The sequence below is a fragment of the Protopterus annectens genome, chromosome 2.part1 (genome assembly GCF_019279795.1).
Source record: "Protopterus annectens isolate FY-2018-M chromosome 2.part1, PAN1.0, whole genome shotgun sequence".
Lineage (NCBI taxonomy): Eukaryota > Metazoa > Chordata > Ceratodontiformes > Protopteridae > Protopterus > Protopterus annectens.
Window position 1 is genome coordinate 1,704,086,606 of NC_056729.1, and position 14,261 is coordinate 1,704,100,866.

Genomic DNA, 14,261 nt, shown 5'->3' on the forward strand with positions numbered 1-14,261 from the left:
CAGCCACTGTGTAGCATACCCAGCACTGTGAAGACAGGTCCATTTCATTTATGTACTGTTTTATGAGTAACAATGTAAAGATAATTCGCTTCAAAGATTGGCTAAATAACTTGTGTCATTTTGAGAGAGATTCAGTATGTGTCGAGCTGTGACTGAGATGCTTGACAGTCCTACTTGCTTTTCAAGGGATGGTCTGCACCTGTCGTTCAAGAGCTTCTGCATACTGGCCAAAGCCCTTGCTGCCCCCATAGTGCCTTTTAGGCAAAGTTCAGTTATTAAACGTTCCAATATAGCAAATGTATCACTAGCAAAACAGGATTGAATTAATGTGGCTCTATTCAATGCCAGAAGTCTAACTGCCTGACCTTGAGGCACTCCTGCATTTTGAAGGCATCCATATATGTGTAATCACTGAAACATGGTTTAAATGCCCAGAAAACTCTTCTTCTATGCATAGGTTTAGTGCCCATGGCAACTGTGGTGAAGTGGGGTCCCAGATTGGGAAATTTCCCCTTTTCCTTGCTGTAGTACAATCTCAGAGTTGGTATATACAATTTGCAGGGGGCTGTAGACTGCCAATATGTGTATATAAAAAATAAAAATAAAAGTAGATTTTTGTGTTTTTTTAAAGTTTGTTTTGAGTTTCTGAAAACTCGATCATCTGACATAGACCCAGTGGAGTGTCTATGTTTGTCAGACACCATATCACCTCTAGACAGATTTCCAGACACCCACAAATGGAAATGATCAAACTCCAAATCACATTAAACAAAAATCAACTATGTTTATCACCTGCTACAGAACACCTAACTTGACCCCAAAAATTCATGCCAGGTTCCTATATGTTATGGATGAACTCTCCATAACTAAGAACTCCATCATTCTGGGAGACTTTAACTACCCATCAACTGATCAGAGTACCTACATCTCCAAAGTAGGATATGCACAGAAGTTTTTTAGATGTACTAAATAAACACTCAGTAGACCAGGTTTGTTACCTGCAGATTTAGAGGACAAGCTATTCTTAACCTGGTACTTAAATGTAGCATCATCATGCACAAACTCTGAGCTCTCCTCAGTATGGAGAACATTGATATCTGTGCAGTGACAGAAACCTGGTTCAAGGCTCCAGAGAGCACCCCAGTACTACCAGGCTATACCTCATATCATGCTTTTCGGCCCCAAAACCTGGACCGAACCACAAAAGGAGGGGGAGTTTCCATATTTATCAAGGATATCCACACCTCCAGGTTAGTGGCATTGCACGAAGTATCGGAGACCATCCATGTGCAACTAACAGTGGGCAAGACTGCTTTTCAGTTTATAGCATCCTACAGACCACCCTCTCAAAGTCAGGAATCCCACTCGGCTTTCCTGAAAACATTGGAGAACATGAAGATCTCTCCGAACACCATTATATTGGGCGACTTCAACTACCCAAACATTGACTGGGAGCACTACTCAAGCCCCAGCACCTTAGCCCAAAGGTTCCTGGAAATTATAAACTCAAATGCTATGGAACAACTAGTCACCACTCCCACAAGAGGGGACACCATACTAGACCTGATCATTACCAACATGGGGACTCTATGCTCCACACCAGAAGTATATCCCTCATTGGTAAGATCAGACCATAAATTAATTTCACTGGATGTCCACATCCCGACCCCACCCCCAGCCCAGAAAACCACAGTGAAAAACTTCTCAAAAGCGAACTTCTCACTTCTCAAAACCGAAGTGGAATCCTTCAAGGCCCCAGGACCAGTGGAAACTATGGCCCAAACTGCAGAATCCTGTATAAACGCATTCTACGGACATCTCCAGGAACGCATGGATCATGCTATCCCAAACAAAACCAAGACCCAATCATCCAAAGGCAGGCGTCCAGTCTGGTGGACCCCTGCCATAAACAAACTGTACAACAGAAGGAGGAAGCTACTACATGATAGAGCAAAATCCCTAATAGGGAAGGCATCTCTGATCAGTACTAGCAAAAAATTACGATCCCTCATAAAATCCTCCAAGGCCAGCTTCGAGAGAAAAATTGCACAGGACACCAAAGACAATCATAAGGCTTTTTTCAGTTATGTTAGAAACCTGGGATGCAACTCCCAGACTTGTTCTGAGTTGATTCTAAACGACAAAAAATACACTGAACCCACAGACATAGCCAATATCCTGGTAGACAGGTTCAGTGCAAAACCCCCCCCCTCCCCCCCAAAAGAGCAAGTATCTATCCCAGCAGAGGGCTGCCTCCCAAACATCTCTGATGCTCAGGTGAAGGCTGCCCTCTCCACAACAAAAAACACTGCTTCCATGGGACCAGATGGCGTCCCAGGTTGCGTCCTACATGAACTCCAAGAGGAACTAATCCCTCAAATAAAACAGCTATACAATCTCAGCCTCACTACAGGATATGTGCCCACAGAATGGCGTACAGCAACAGTGGTCCCACTCCACAAAGGTGGAGCCTCTACGGACCCTGGAAACTATCGCCCCATAAGCCTGACTAGCTTAGTCTGCAAGGCTATGGAGAGGATCATTATGGAGCTCATAAACAAAGACATTGGGGACCTACAGACACTAGATCCTACCCAGTTTGGCTTTGTCATGGGCAGATCCTGCCTTTTGAACCTGGTTGACTTCTTCGAAACAGTCACCAAAGCCATAGATGAAGGGAAGGTAGTCCACACAGCCTATCTGGACCTTGCAAAGGCATTTGACACAATACCCCACTCGGGCATCATAGATAAGCTATCCAGCTTAAATATAAACCCCTATGTCACAAGATGGGTCGCAAACTGGCTCAAAGACAGAACCCACAGAGTGAGAGTTGCTGGAGCTATGTCAGACTCGAAACCGGTCACAAGTGGTGTCCCACAGGGTTCTGTCCTGGGACCACTCTTGTTTGGTATATACTTTTCTGAGGTACAGGCAAACGTGGGAGGACTATGGCTCACCAAGTTCGCAGACGACTGCAAACTGGGTGCCATAATCAACTCTCCAGCTGATACAAACATCCTTCAAAAAGGTCTCACAGAGACAGATAACTGGTGCCAGCGCCATGGTTTAAAGCTAAATGCCAAAAAATGTATAGTCATACCCTTTGGCAAAAACAATGTGCCCACAAATTACCACATATGCGGAAACCCATTAAGTACAGAGAAAGTTATTAGGGACCTGAGGACCCAAGTTGATAGCAATCTCTCCTTTGAAAACCACATTGCCAAAGTGGTTAGAAAGACCTTCTACATAGCCCACCTCATCACGAAGGGTTTCACATCTAGATCAAGAGAGGTAATCGTGCCCCTTTATTCATCCCTCATCAGGCCCATCATAGAATACAATGCCCCTTTTGGGATGTGCCTTACCCGACACCTGCAGCAATTAGAAAGACCCCAAAAGTATCTCACCAAGAGGATCAAGGGTCTCAAACAGATGCCATATGCTGCTCGGTTAAAAACTCCAGCTCTACTCAGTTGCATACCGCCTACTTCGAGGCGATCTATGCCTGACATACAAAGCTATTTCAAATCCAGAATTAATGGACATGCTCCACCTCAGTAAATCTAAATCCCTTAGAGCCACACGCTCGAGGGACTTGAACCTCAGCACAGAAATAAATAGAACTTGCTGGAGGGACAGGTTCATAACCCAGAGGCTCCCTTCACTCTGGAATAGAATTCCAGTTCATGTGAGGCAGAGCACCTCACTGAATCTCTTCAAGAAGAATCTCGATAGGTGGATGGGGGATCGTAGGTTTGTCCCAGGGATTACTCCCGTGTCACTATTAGACAGAGGCACAGTAAACTAAACCTTAAAAAGGGCACAGTATACTCAAATCAAGGGGTGGCATAAGCCATACAGAATCGGGCTTTCTATAAGTCCACAAAGACACATTGCAAATCCTTCTGACCTTCTCTCTCTACTTCTCCATCAACACCCTCAGAGCAAACATGCAAACATCGCGTCTGTAGTGCTCTTTCCCAGCATGAAACCATAGTACTGCTCACTAATCATCACCTCCCTTCTTAACCTAGCTTCCACTACTCTTTCCCATGGCCTAAAGTTAAATGCCAAAAAATGCATAGTCATACCCTTCGGGAAAAACAAGGTTACCCCTAGCTACCAAATAGGTGGCAATCCACTGAGTACAGAAGAAGTTATCAGGGACCTGGGGACCCAGGTTGATAGTAGTCTGTCATTCGACACCCATGTAGCTAAAGTAGTTAGGAAGACCTTCTACATTGCCCACCTTATCATGAAGGGATTCTCATCTAGATCAAGGGAGGTCATAGTCTCCCTATACTCATCACTCATCAGACCAATGATTGAGTACAATGCCCCATTCGGAATGTATCTGACCCGACACTTGCAGCAGCTGGAGAGGCCACAAAAGTTCCTCACCAAAAGGATAAAGGGTCTCAAACATCTGTCTTATGCTGCCCGACTGAAAGAACTCCAGCTCTATTCAGTCGCCACCGCTTGCTCAGAGGTGACCTTTGCCTAACATACAAGGCCATGTCAAACCCAGATTTGATGAATATGCTTCACCTCAAAAATCTAGATCCGTCAGAGCCACAAGGGTGGGAGACTTAAACCTCGACACGGCTATTAATAGGACGTGCTGGAGGGATAGATTCATCACCCAAAGACTCCCTATGCTGTGGAATAAAATCCCGGTATATGTGAGGCAGAGCACCTCGCTGGCCTTGTTCAAGAGAAATCTTGACCAATGGATGGGAGATCGCAGATATACCCCAGGGATTACCTCAGTGTCACTGCTCAACAGAGGCACAGCAAAATAATGGGTATAGTTCCCCATACTAAAGGGGTGGCGTAAGCCACAAAACTATGGGCTAGGCTTGTAAATGCCCTCGGGCAGATAGCCTAGTATGAACCTATGAACCTATGAACCTATCACTTCATGCTGTGACTGATCAATTTTATCCCTCTGTAGTTACTACAGCTCTACATATCACCTTTATTCTTAAAACTTGGTACCAAAACACTTCTTCACCACTCCTCAGGCATCCTCTCACATTCCAAGATTTCATTAAACAATCTGGTTAAAAACTCCATTGAGCTTCTCCCTCAAAATAACCCCCATGAATCCAGTATATTACAATTCAAAGACTTCAAGTACACAAATCTCTTAAAAATTTGTAATGAAGTTTCATAATTCACTTATAACAACCTCACCCAAACATCACCTCAGCAGACAGGACTGCAAGGGAGTATTATACTCATATAAATATATAGAATAACTTGTGGTGCCATCTAGATCCATATACAGTGGGGTACTTAAAAGCAAACTACCTTAGTTGTCTACCAACATAAATCTGCAATAAAAAAAGAACCTCATTGGAGTATATAACATATCCAACCCCCCCCCCCCCCGGCAATTACAAATCCTTCTTTAATTGTGTTAGGAAAATAAGAAACAAAGTACAGCACTCACACAAATTGTCAAAACATACTCATACGTAATGGACAGTGCCAGTGCACTAGCAAACGCATTTAGTGATATTTCACTCCTGAGTTGATCCAAATTGCTACAGTCCTCATTATCTCGCAACCCCCCCCCCCCCCCATCAGTAAAGACTGTGTACTGAACACTAAGAACACTTCCTCCATGGGACCATGTAACATACCACCCTGCTTGTTAAATACTTCTGAACAAGTCCTGGCAGAACTCCTCTATAATCTATTTAACCAGAGACTGACTACAGGCTCAGTCTGCGAAGTATGGTGTATGGCACTGGCAAAGCCACTCCATAATTGTGGCCCTTCTACTGACCCAGAAACTATAGGCCCATCAGCCTAACCAGTCCCATTTGTAAGGCCATGCACCATATTGTAACAGGCTTGATTAACATAGATATTAAAAATGTAATCAGGCTAGATGTGCAGCAACTCGGTTTTGTAAAAGTTAGATACTTACTGTCTAATGGACCTGGTGAACTTCAGAAAGGTAAAAATCGTCACACTGTACACACAACCTACCATAATTTAGCCAAAGTGTCTGACACCATCCCCATGCCAACATAATTAACTAAATGCATTAAAAATAGATCCCTGTGTGGTAAGATGGATAGCAAAATTGCTGAAATACAGAATCCACATGGTGCAGGTGAAAAGGGCAGTTGGGGAACACGAAGTTGACCAGTGGTGTCCCGTATGGGTTAGTGCTGGAACTGCTTTTGTTTGGTATTTAGTTCTCTGACCTACAAATTTAAAACCAAGACTTGTGACTAACCAAGTTTGTGGATGACAGCATAGTGGGAGGGTGGCCTAATGGCTAAGGTGTTTGCCTTACAAACACAAGGTGCAAGGTTTGAGTCTCACAAGGGATAATTGGCTAGGCTTAAAATGGCTCGCAAGGGCAGTTAACTTAGTACTAATCTATGAACCTAATCTATGAACCTATTGTCAAATCCCTCCTTCTGACACAGAAGGCCTCCATCAAGAGCTTACATTTGTAAATGCCTGGCATATTGAAAATGGGCTTAAATTAAATGCTTAAGAATCAACATTGTCACATTTGGTAGATGAACTATTTCCCTAGCGTATAGCATTGACAATACCCCCACTTCAGAATGAAAATGTAGTTAAAGACCTGATAACCTGGGTTGACAAATCCCTCTCATTTTATTACCATGTAGCAATGACTGTCAAGAAATCCTTCTACGTGGTACAGCTGATCACTATGAGAATGTCATCCAGATCTAAAGATGTTATTGTCCGGTTGTATTCAGCACTGATCAGATCAGTTATAAAATACAGTGCCCTGTTTTTGGATGTATCTCACCAGATATATAAAACAGCTGGAAAGAACCTAGAGGTTCCTAACAAAGAGTATCACAGGCTTAAAATCCATACCTTACTAGAAAGACTAGAAGTTTTCTCCCTCTTTTCTGTGCCTTACAGCCTCTTCAGAGGAGACCTGTGCCTTGCCTTCTGAACAGTCAGGGACCCAGTAGTCCAAGATCACTTATACCTTCACAGTTCAAATAGTCCCACAGACACCAGAACAAGAGAGCTAAACCTGCTTCAGCAGACCAATAAAACAAGGTTGAGAGACAGATTTCTTTCTCAGCATCTCCCTCACCTCTGGAACAGGCTCTGTAGGTAAAACAGTGTGATACACTGTATTCCTTGAAACAGGACTTTGTTAATTGGATGGGCACTCATAAATTCACCCCGGGCTTGACTGGCGTAGCCCTCCTTGAAAGAGGAGGTATAGTCTAGGGTGGGAACTGGCAAGGGATAATGGTCGCAGGACTCTGTTGCCTGATTTGTATGATCTCACATAGTACTTTTATCTTGATACTGGAGAAACCAGCTGATAATTTTGGGGCCTTAACTTTCTATTCTTATGAAGTGAGCCATCACGTTTGTGTGTGTGTGTGTATATGTATATATATAAGTTTGGGGTGTGCATGGTTGGCTTTCTTATTTGCCTGACCCCACAATTGGCAGCTGATGTACTTCTGCATCAATACAGAGTCTCAGTGCTTTCTGTCTACACATTTGTGCTTCTGCATATGTGCATTGGAGACTGGCATCTCCTCCTCCAAGGATGGGAGAGCGGATAATGGCTGCTTATCTCCCCCCCATCTGGCTCCTCTAGAGCCAGAGTTCCTACTTGAACTCAGGTCATCAACATTACAGTCAGGGCTTTATCCTTCTGCACCAGAGCCCTGAAATTTTTTTCCTTGCCCCACTGAACTGAGAAAAACCCTGTTATTTGTTATTTTGAGGAGACCTGCTCTCTGATGTATTGGAGAGCTCGGTACTGTATTGCACTAAGGGAATCTTATTCTTTGTTACTGTGGGGAGTGCTACTGTTTAACTTCAGAATAGGCTTTTAGTGTATATTTTGAAGTGCCTTTTTCTGTGCTGCCACGAAGAGCTCTACTGTTTGCTGTTTTTAACAGCTCAGATCTTTGTTGTATGGAGAATGTTAACATTTCTTGTTTAGGAGGGTTTTGCTGTTTTGTTGGGGAGCTGTTATCTGCATATTACTGGAGATTCACATTTTGTTACCTTGAAAAGTATTATTTTCATTTTTACCATGAGGGGATCTGTTGCCTTCTAGGACCGTACTTTATTGTCCCCAGAGGGTGGCTTATCCTCTCTTCCAGTGATCACAAACTGTAATCTTGGAGACTTTGGTTGTTTTCAAGACACTAACTGTGTTCCCTGGAATGCTTATCTCCTGTTTTAGTGATGGCCTTTCTAATGTGCTGGTATTTGAAGCCCTATTCTAATGATTTTTTTTGTTTGTTTTACAGTACAACTTTATCTCAGAAAAATGTGATCAACTCACAGCGAATAATCAAGAGCAGAAGGAGAGGAAGAAGAAGAAATCAAGTAGTGCAATGAAGGGAGTCAAGTCATCTGATATTCAGTCTGAGTCCGTTGTACAAGATGAAGACTCCAACATGGCATGAGCTGTCATGGTACCCGCCCTCAGTACTGAGTCAGCTTCCCCAGCTTAGATGGGACCCTGCAATCAACAAAAATGGTGACTGTTTAAAAGGACAGCAGCGGCACTAAACATACACATAATGATTAGTTTGCGTTTATGTTGTATATTATTAATCCTTTGTATAAAATGTAGTATGTATTTACGCAGCTTGCATATTGCTTCCATTTTTTTTTTCAGAACTGATGTTATAGCAGTTGCTGTTTTCCAGCCAACAATATTCATCTGTGCCTGCTGGTATTTTCTACCATTTGTAATGGCATGTTATGTTTTATGTATGCAGTCATTAGACTACAAGTATAACAGATTAAATTAGAGATGAAAGTAACACGAGCTGCATCTTGTCCTCCCACTTTTCAGGGAATTCCAACTGCATCAGAATTTGTGTCACTTAGATTGCATGTGTTGCACTAAAAATATCGAAATAATGGTTTTGACAGTGAAGGTGAAAACAGAAATTGCCTTTTTAGAAAGGCACAAAGATGCAGGCAGATAATGGCCCAGGAACCGTTCCCTTTGCCCAACATGACTTAAAGCAGAATTCTGTACTACTGAAATTTTGAAGAAAGTTTGTGCTAAGCTGTAAGTGGCATATAGATCAGACTATGTTATTAAAGTATCTTCACAAGCTAAAGGGCTGTAGTTTTAATTTTTTAAGCTAATAGATTACCCTTAAATGGTGTTTTTACACTCCCCATTCCAGAAAAAGCACAGAGAAAATGTGACTTCTAAGCATGGTTGGAATTGTCAGCAGCATACGTTTTATGGAATCTTTGTTGGGATTAATTTCTTCATGGGGAATTATCAAATGTATTTAAATAGAGACATGAAAGGACTTTTTCTTTTGTGTTTTTGAGCTACCACACTGATGTGAGATTAAGCTACCAGGCTTCAGATGTATGACATGATTTCTAACTTAACAGTAGTCATGTCTTGTCTTGTAGCAGTTTTAACATTTTACTCTTTTAACAAGCTTATTGATTCTGTTTGAAGTAAATTGTTTAATGACTGGTGTACCCTTAACTTCTATATGAATTGATTATGTCCATTCATATACGAAACCTACAAAGATTATAATCTCTGACTTGCACCTATCCCTTGTGTAACTGTTTTTAACATAGCCATTTGTGCCCCAATTTTCCAAATTATCAATGCCCACAGGCTAGAACAGCTTTGGTGTATGCCTGTGCCTTAGGGCATCTACAAGCTGCTCCTGTCCATATGAGCTACAGGTAACAAGCCAAGGGTGGACTTGTGATTTCCCATCCATTGATCTAAACATAGGTGGTAGTACACTAAACGCCGAAAGTGTGATGAGACTTAGAGACACAGGTGGACAGTGGTCTCACCTTCGATAACCACATCGCCACAACAGTCAGGAAATCCTTCTATGTGGCACACCTCATCACTAAGGGCTTTTCATCCAGAAAAAAGGCGGTCATTGTTCCACTGTACTCATCCCTCATTAGACCCATTATAGAATACAACGCCCTGTTTTGTATGTACCTCTCAAGACATCTGCAACAACTGGAAAGGCTGCAGAAATACCTCACTAAAAGAATCACAGGCCTAAAGCAGATGCCCTATGCTGACCGTCTTAAAAAACTCCACTTATACTCTTGTCGCATATCGTCTACTCAGAAGCGATCTCTGCTTAACATAAAAGGCCATGTCAAGCCCAGAGCTGCTGGACATGTTACATTTAAAGAAATCCCAGTCCCTCAGAGACACACACTCCAGTGATCTAAACCTTGTCATCACAATGAACAAAACATGCTGGAGGGATATTTTCCTGACCCAGAGACTCCCCAGACTCTGGAATAGACTGCCCATACATGTCAAGCACAGCGCCTCTTTGGCCCTCTTCAAAAGGAACCTTGATGATTGGATGGGAGATAGGAAATTCACCCCGGGGATCATGTCAGTCACCCTGCTAGACAGGGGTCCAGGGAAGTAAATACTGTGGGAAGAAATAGCCAGGGAATTGTTATGGCTAGGCTTGTATAGGCCCTAGGGCTGATAGCCTAGTACCAATCTATGAACTTTATTTGAATAGACTTAGGGAAGAGCTCTGTTTCACATGGGCGGTCTGTTCCAGAGAAGGGGTAATCTCTGAGACATATACCTGTCCCTCCAACATGTTTTGTTTATGTCACAGAAGGTTTAGATTGCTAGACTGGGTAATTTTAATGATGTTTGTTTTGCGAATGTGTAGCAGATACATTAGGGCTGAATTGGAGAATGCCTTTTTAGGTTAAGCATAGATTGCCCCTCAGTAATCTGTAGGTGACCAAGTACAGGGACAGGGTTTTGAGGTGTTCCACATATAACACATTATTTACACACTGTATTCTTTTAGTGAGGAATCTTGGTGGCTGCTCCAGCTGTTGCAAATGCCTGGTCAGGTACATGCAGAAGGGTCCACTGTACTCTATTATTGTTCTAAACTAATGTCTTTCAGCTTTTCCCGGTTAGGGGTCGCCACAGCAGAACTCCGGTCCACTAATGATTGGCAGTGGATTTTTTACGGTGCCGAGGTGCCAGCCCGACACCCAACCTTCAAAGAAGGCACACCCATTCACCCACGCACCTACCTGCATGTCTGTACTTGATTATTGTTCTAATGAGGGCTAAATATAGGGGGAGTATGATCTCCTTAGATGTGGATGCCATGCCCTTACTTGTAAGTTGTGCCACGTAGAAGGATTTTTCTCACTATCATGTTCACATCTTGATCAAAGTTCAGGTTACTGTCAACCTGAGTTTCCAAGTCCCTTACTACTGAGTTTACTGTTAGGGGAATGTTATCAATGTAGTAATTTTCAGGGGTGGTCATCTTCCAAAAAGGTATGATTATGCATTTTTTTTTGCATTGCGTTTAAGGCCATGGTTCTGGCACCAGTTATTTGTCTGTGTCTGACCTTCTTGGAGGATGTCTACATCTTTGGGGGATTCACTGATTGCAACCCACATGCAATCATCAGCAAATTTGGTCGGCCACCATTCTCTGTCTTTGCCTTGACTTCATAAGCATATTCCAAAGAGGATAAGTGCCAATACAGAGCCTTGTGGAACACTACTTGTAAAAGGCCTCTTTGTGGTGATGGTGGATTTCCGTACCCTAACTTCATGTGTCATATATATGAGCCATTTGGCTATCCATCAGGTGACATAGGGATTTTTGCCTAAATTTGTGAGTTTGTCTATAATGCACGACTGAGGTATTATTCGATATGTTTTTGCCAGATCAAAGTAGGCAGATGTCCCATTTTGCCCTTGTTTATAGCTTTAGTGACCTTCTTGAAGAAATCTGCCAAGTTTATAGGCATGACCTGCCCTTGATGAAACTAAACTGGGATTGGTCCTGTGTTTGTAGATTTGTTATATCTTTGTTTATCAGGTCCACAATAATTGTTTCCATGGACTTGCATATAACACTAGTCAAACTAATAGGTTTATAGGACCCTGAGTCTGTTGATTGTCCACCTTTGTGTAGATGGATAACTGTTTCAGTCTTCCATTCCCCAAGGAATGAAGCCTGTCTGAAGGCTGTGAATAAATAGAGATTCTAGTGGGCCTGACAGGTCATGTTTTAAGCTGTTTAGGCGGCATCTTGGGATATTATCAGGGCACACTGATGCAGTGTTTTTCACTCTGGAGGGTGCATTGCGGACCTGTTCATTAATGATAGTTGGTGGAGAAATGGTAGAGGGTATTTCCTGGGAGAACTGGGGGTGAAATTGGCACTAAATTTATTGGCCAGCAAATTTCCTATAGCCCCCAGTTTGGTATAGGCAGTTTAATTTACTATTAGTTCAGCACACTGTTGGATGTTCCCTTTAAGGCTGCATACATAATTGAAAAATGCATTGATTATCCTTAGCCTTGGAGGCTATTTTTGCTTCAAGGTTGGCTTTGGTGGACTTCTTTAGTCCCCTGGGTTGCTATTTGAGACTGATGAGGGATTTTTCTTTTTTTTTTTTTTTTTGGCATAGGCCATCCTATTTTTGGATAGGATTTTTTTTCTTGCATTATGTAACCTGTTTATACTAAGGGGGCTTGTTTTTGAAGTTTGTCCTAAATTTATTTTGATTTAGAACTGCTGTTTCTCTGCAGTTATTTGCATGCTTATGCAGTGTTTTCATAAACACTTCTGCATAAGCCACTATGTTCCCTGAGTTTGGGGGGAATTGGAATTTACCTATGCCTTCACTTAGTAGGGAATATTTAACCTTTGAAAAGTTCTTAAAGGTTGGGGTTTGCTGGGAGTTTAGCCTTTATATTTATTTTGATGTGATCAGTGAGGAAATTACCAAGAGTGGATGCAACATTCCCTTATATTTGTGAGTACCATATCCAGGATCTTTGCACCCCTGGTAGGTGTGCAGACTAGCTGTTTCAGGGTGTTTTCATTGACAAAAACACCAGGTCAAGCACATTTCTCAAAACCAAGCAACAAAATGGAACAGGTATGTTATGCATGTATCCCAGTTTGTGGTGGGATTGTTGGAATCACCCATGAATATGGCATTCAGTTGAATTGTGAGTGACTTTGGTGCATTCAAGTATGTGGTATGATTATCTTGAGCCATAGATAGGGAGAGGGGGATATAGCTAGCAAGGATGAGGTTTTGGATTTTACCTAGGTTATTAGGGCATGGAGTAGTTCAAGCATGTCATATTCTTTTTCCAGTGTTGAGGTATGATTTTCATGTAGATTGATAGTATACTGATGAGCATAGTTGTCTTCCAAGCAGTTGACCTGAGTTTGTTTTCCACCCAGGGTGTGAAATCTGTACATTTAGACACTCATCCTGATTGTGCGATGGACAGACAAACATGGGATACTCAGTTGCCATTTTGTTTACGGTTTTGAGAAGTCTGCATGGCCTGGTGTTTTTGTTCTATGTGACAGGGTAGACATTTAAATTACCCAGCCTGCACATTTCACATGCTTTTTTTTCCATTGTTTAATTTGTTTCTTCAGTGATACTTAAATACACGGAGAATATCTGTGGCCTTGTCTTTTCTGATAAGATTTAAAGCCTGCAAAATCTACAAGCACTGCTGGTGACTCAAAATAAATCTGTTTTCTGTCTATGAGTTGTGTAAACTGGGAGAACTGCTTTCTGTTTTACCTCTTCCATTTTGTTTTTTGTTTTGAGAAATCTTCTTGGCCTGGTGTTTTGTACTATGTGGCAGATAGATACTTAAATTACCCAGGCTGCACATTTCACATGTTTTTCCCATTGGTTAATTTGTTTCTTGAGTGATACTTAAATACACAAAGAATATCTGTGGCCTTGTCTTTTATGATAAGACTCAAGGCCTGCAAAACCTGCAACCACTGTTAGTTACTCCCTGCTGATTATTTTTTCCATCCACCCCCCTTTCCTTGATCTTTTTTTTAAACTTGGTGATTTTAAGCTACCCACCCTTAGTATAAATTGAGCTTTATAAGCTCCACCCTTTCTATACTGCTATTGATATCTTAAATTATTTATTTGCCTTTCCTTGTGCTTATTTTGGGGGTAAAAGTACATTTTGCCTCTCAGTATCTGTTGTACTGATTTACTTGTCCTGAATTCATTATCTGTCTAGCTGTTGGATAATGTAGTGTATTTTTACATTCTAGCAAGCTCTTTTCTGTGATTTTACAGCAAGAGGACATAGGATTTTCCATCTAGTGGCAGTGGGTGGTAGCCTGGTCTGTATAGGTTGGAGAAACATATCCTTGCATGTAGCTGTTTTATTGGCCAGGGGGCTTATT

The 14,261-nt window shown here is 42.0% G+C and overlaps 1 protein-coding gene across 2 annotated transcripts in view; it reads left to right on the plus strand.

The window, feature by feature from the left end:
* The window catches only part of CENPS (centromere protein S), a 769,124-nt gene extending 759,999 nt beyond the window's left edge, over window positions 1–9,125 (plus strand). For both annotated transcript variants that reach the window (XM_044063150.1, XM_044063149.1), the window contains exon 5: window positions 8,298–9,125. In XM_044063150.1, coding sequence (XP_043919085.1) covers window positions 8,298–8,456 — 159 coding nt within the window. In that variant the 3' untranslated portion in view covers window positions 8,457–9,125. The remainder of the gene's footprint in view (window positions 1–8,297) is intronic.
* Window positions 9,126–14,261: the final 5,136 nt, after the last annotated feature.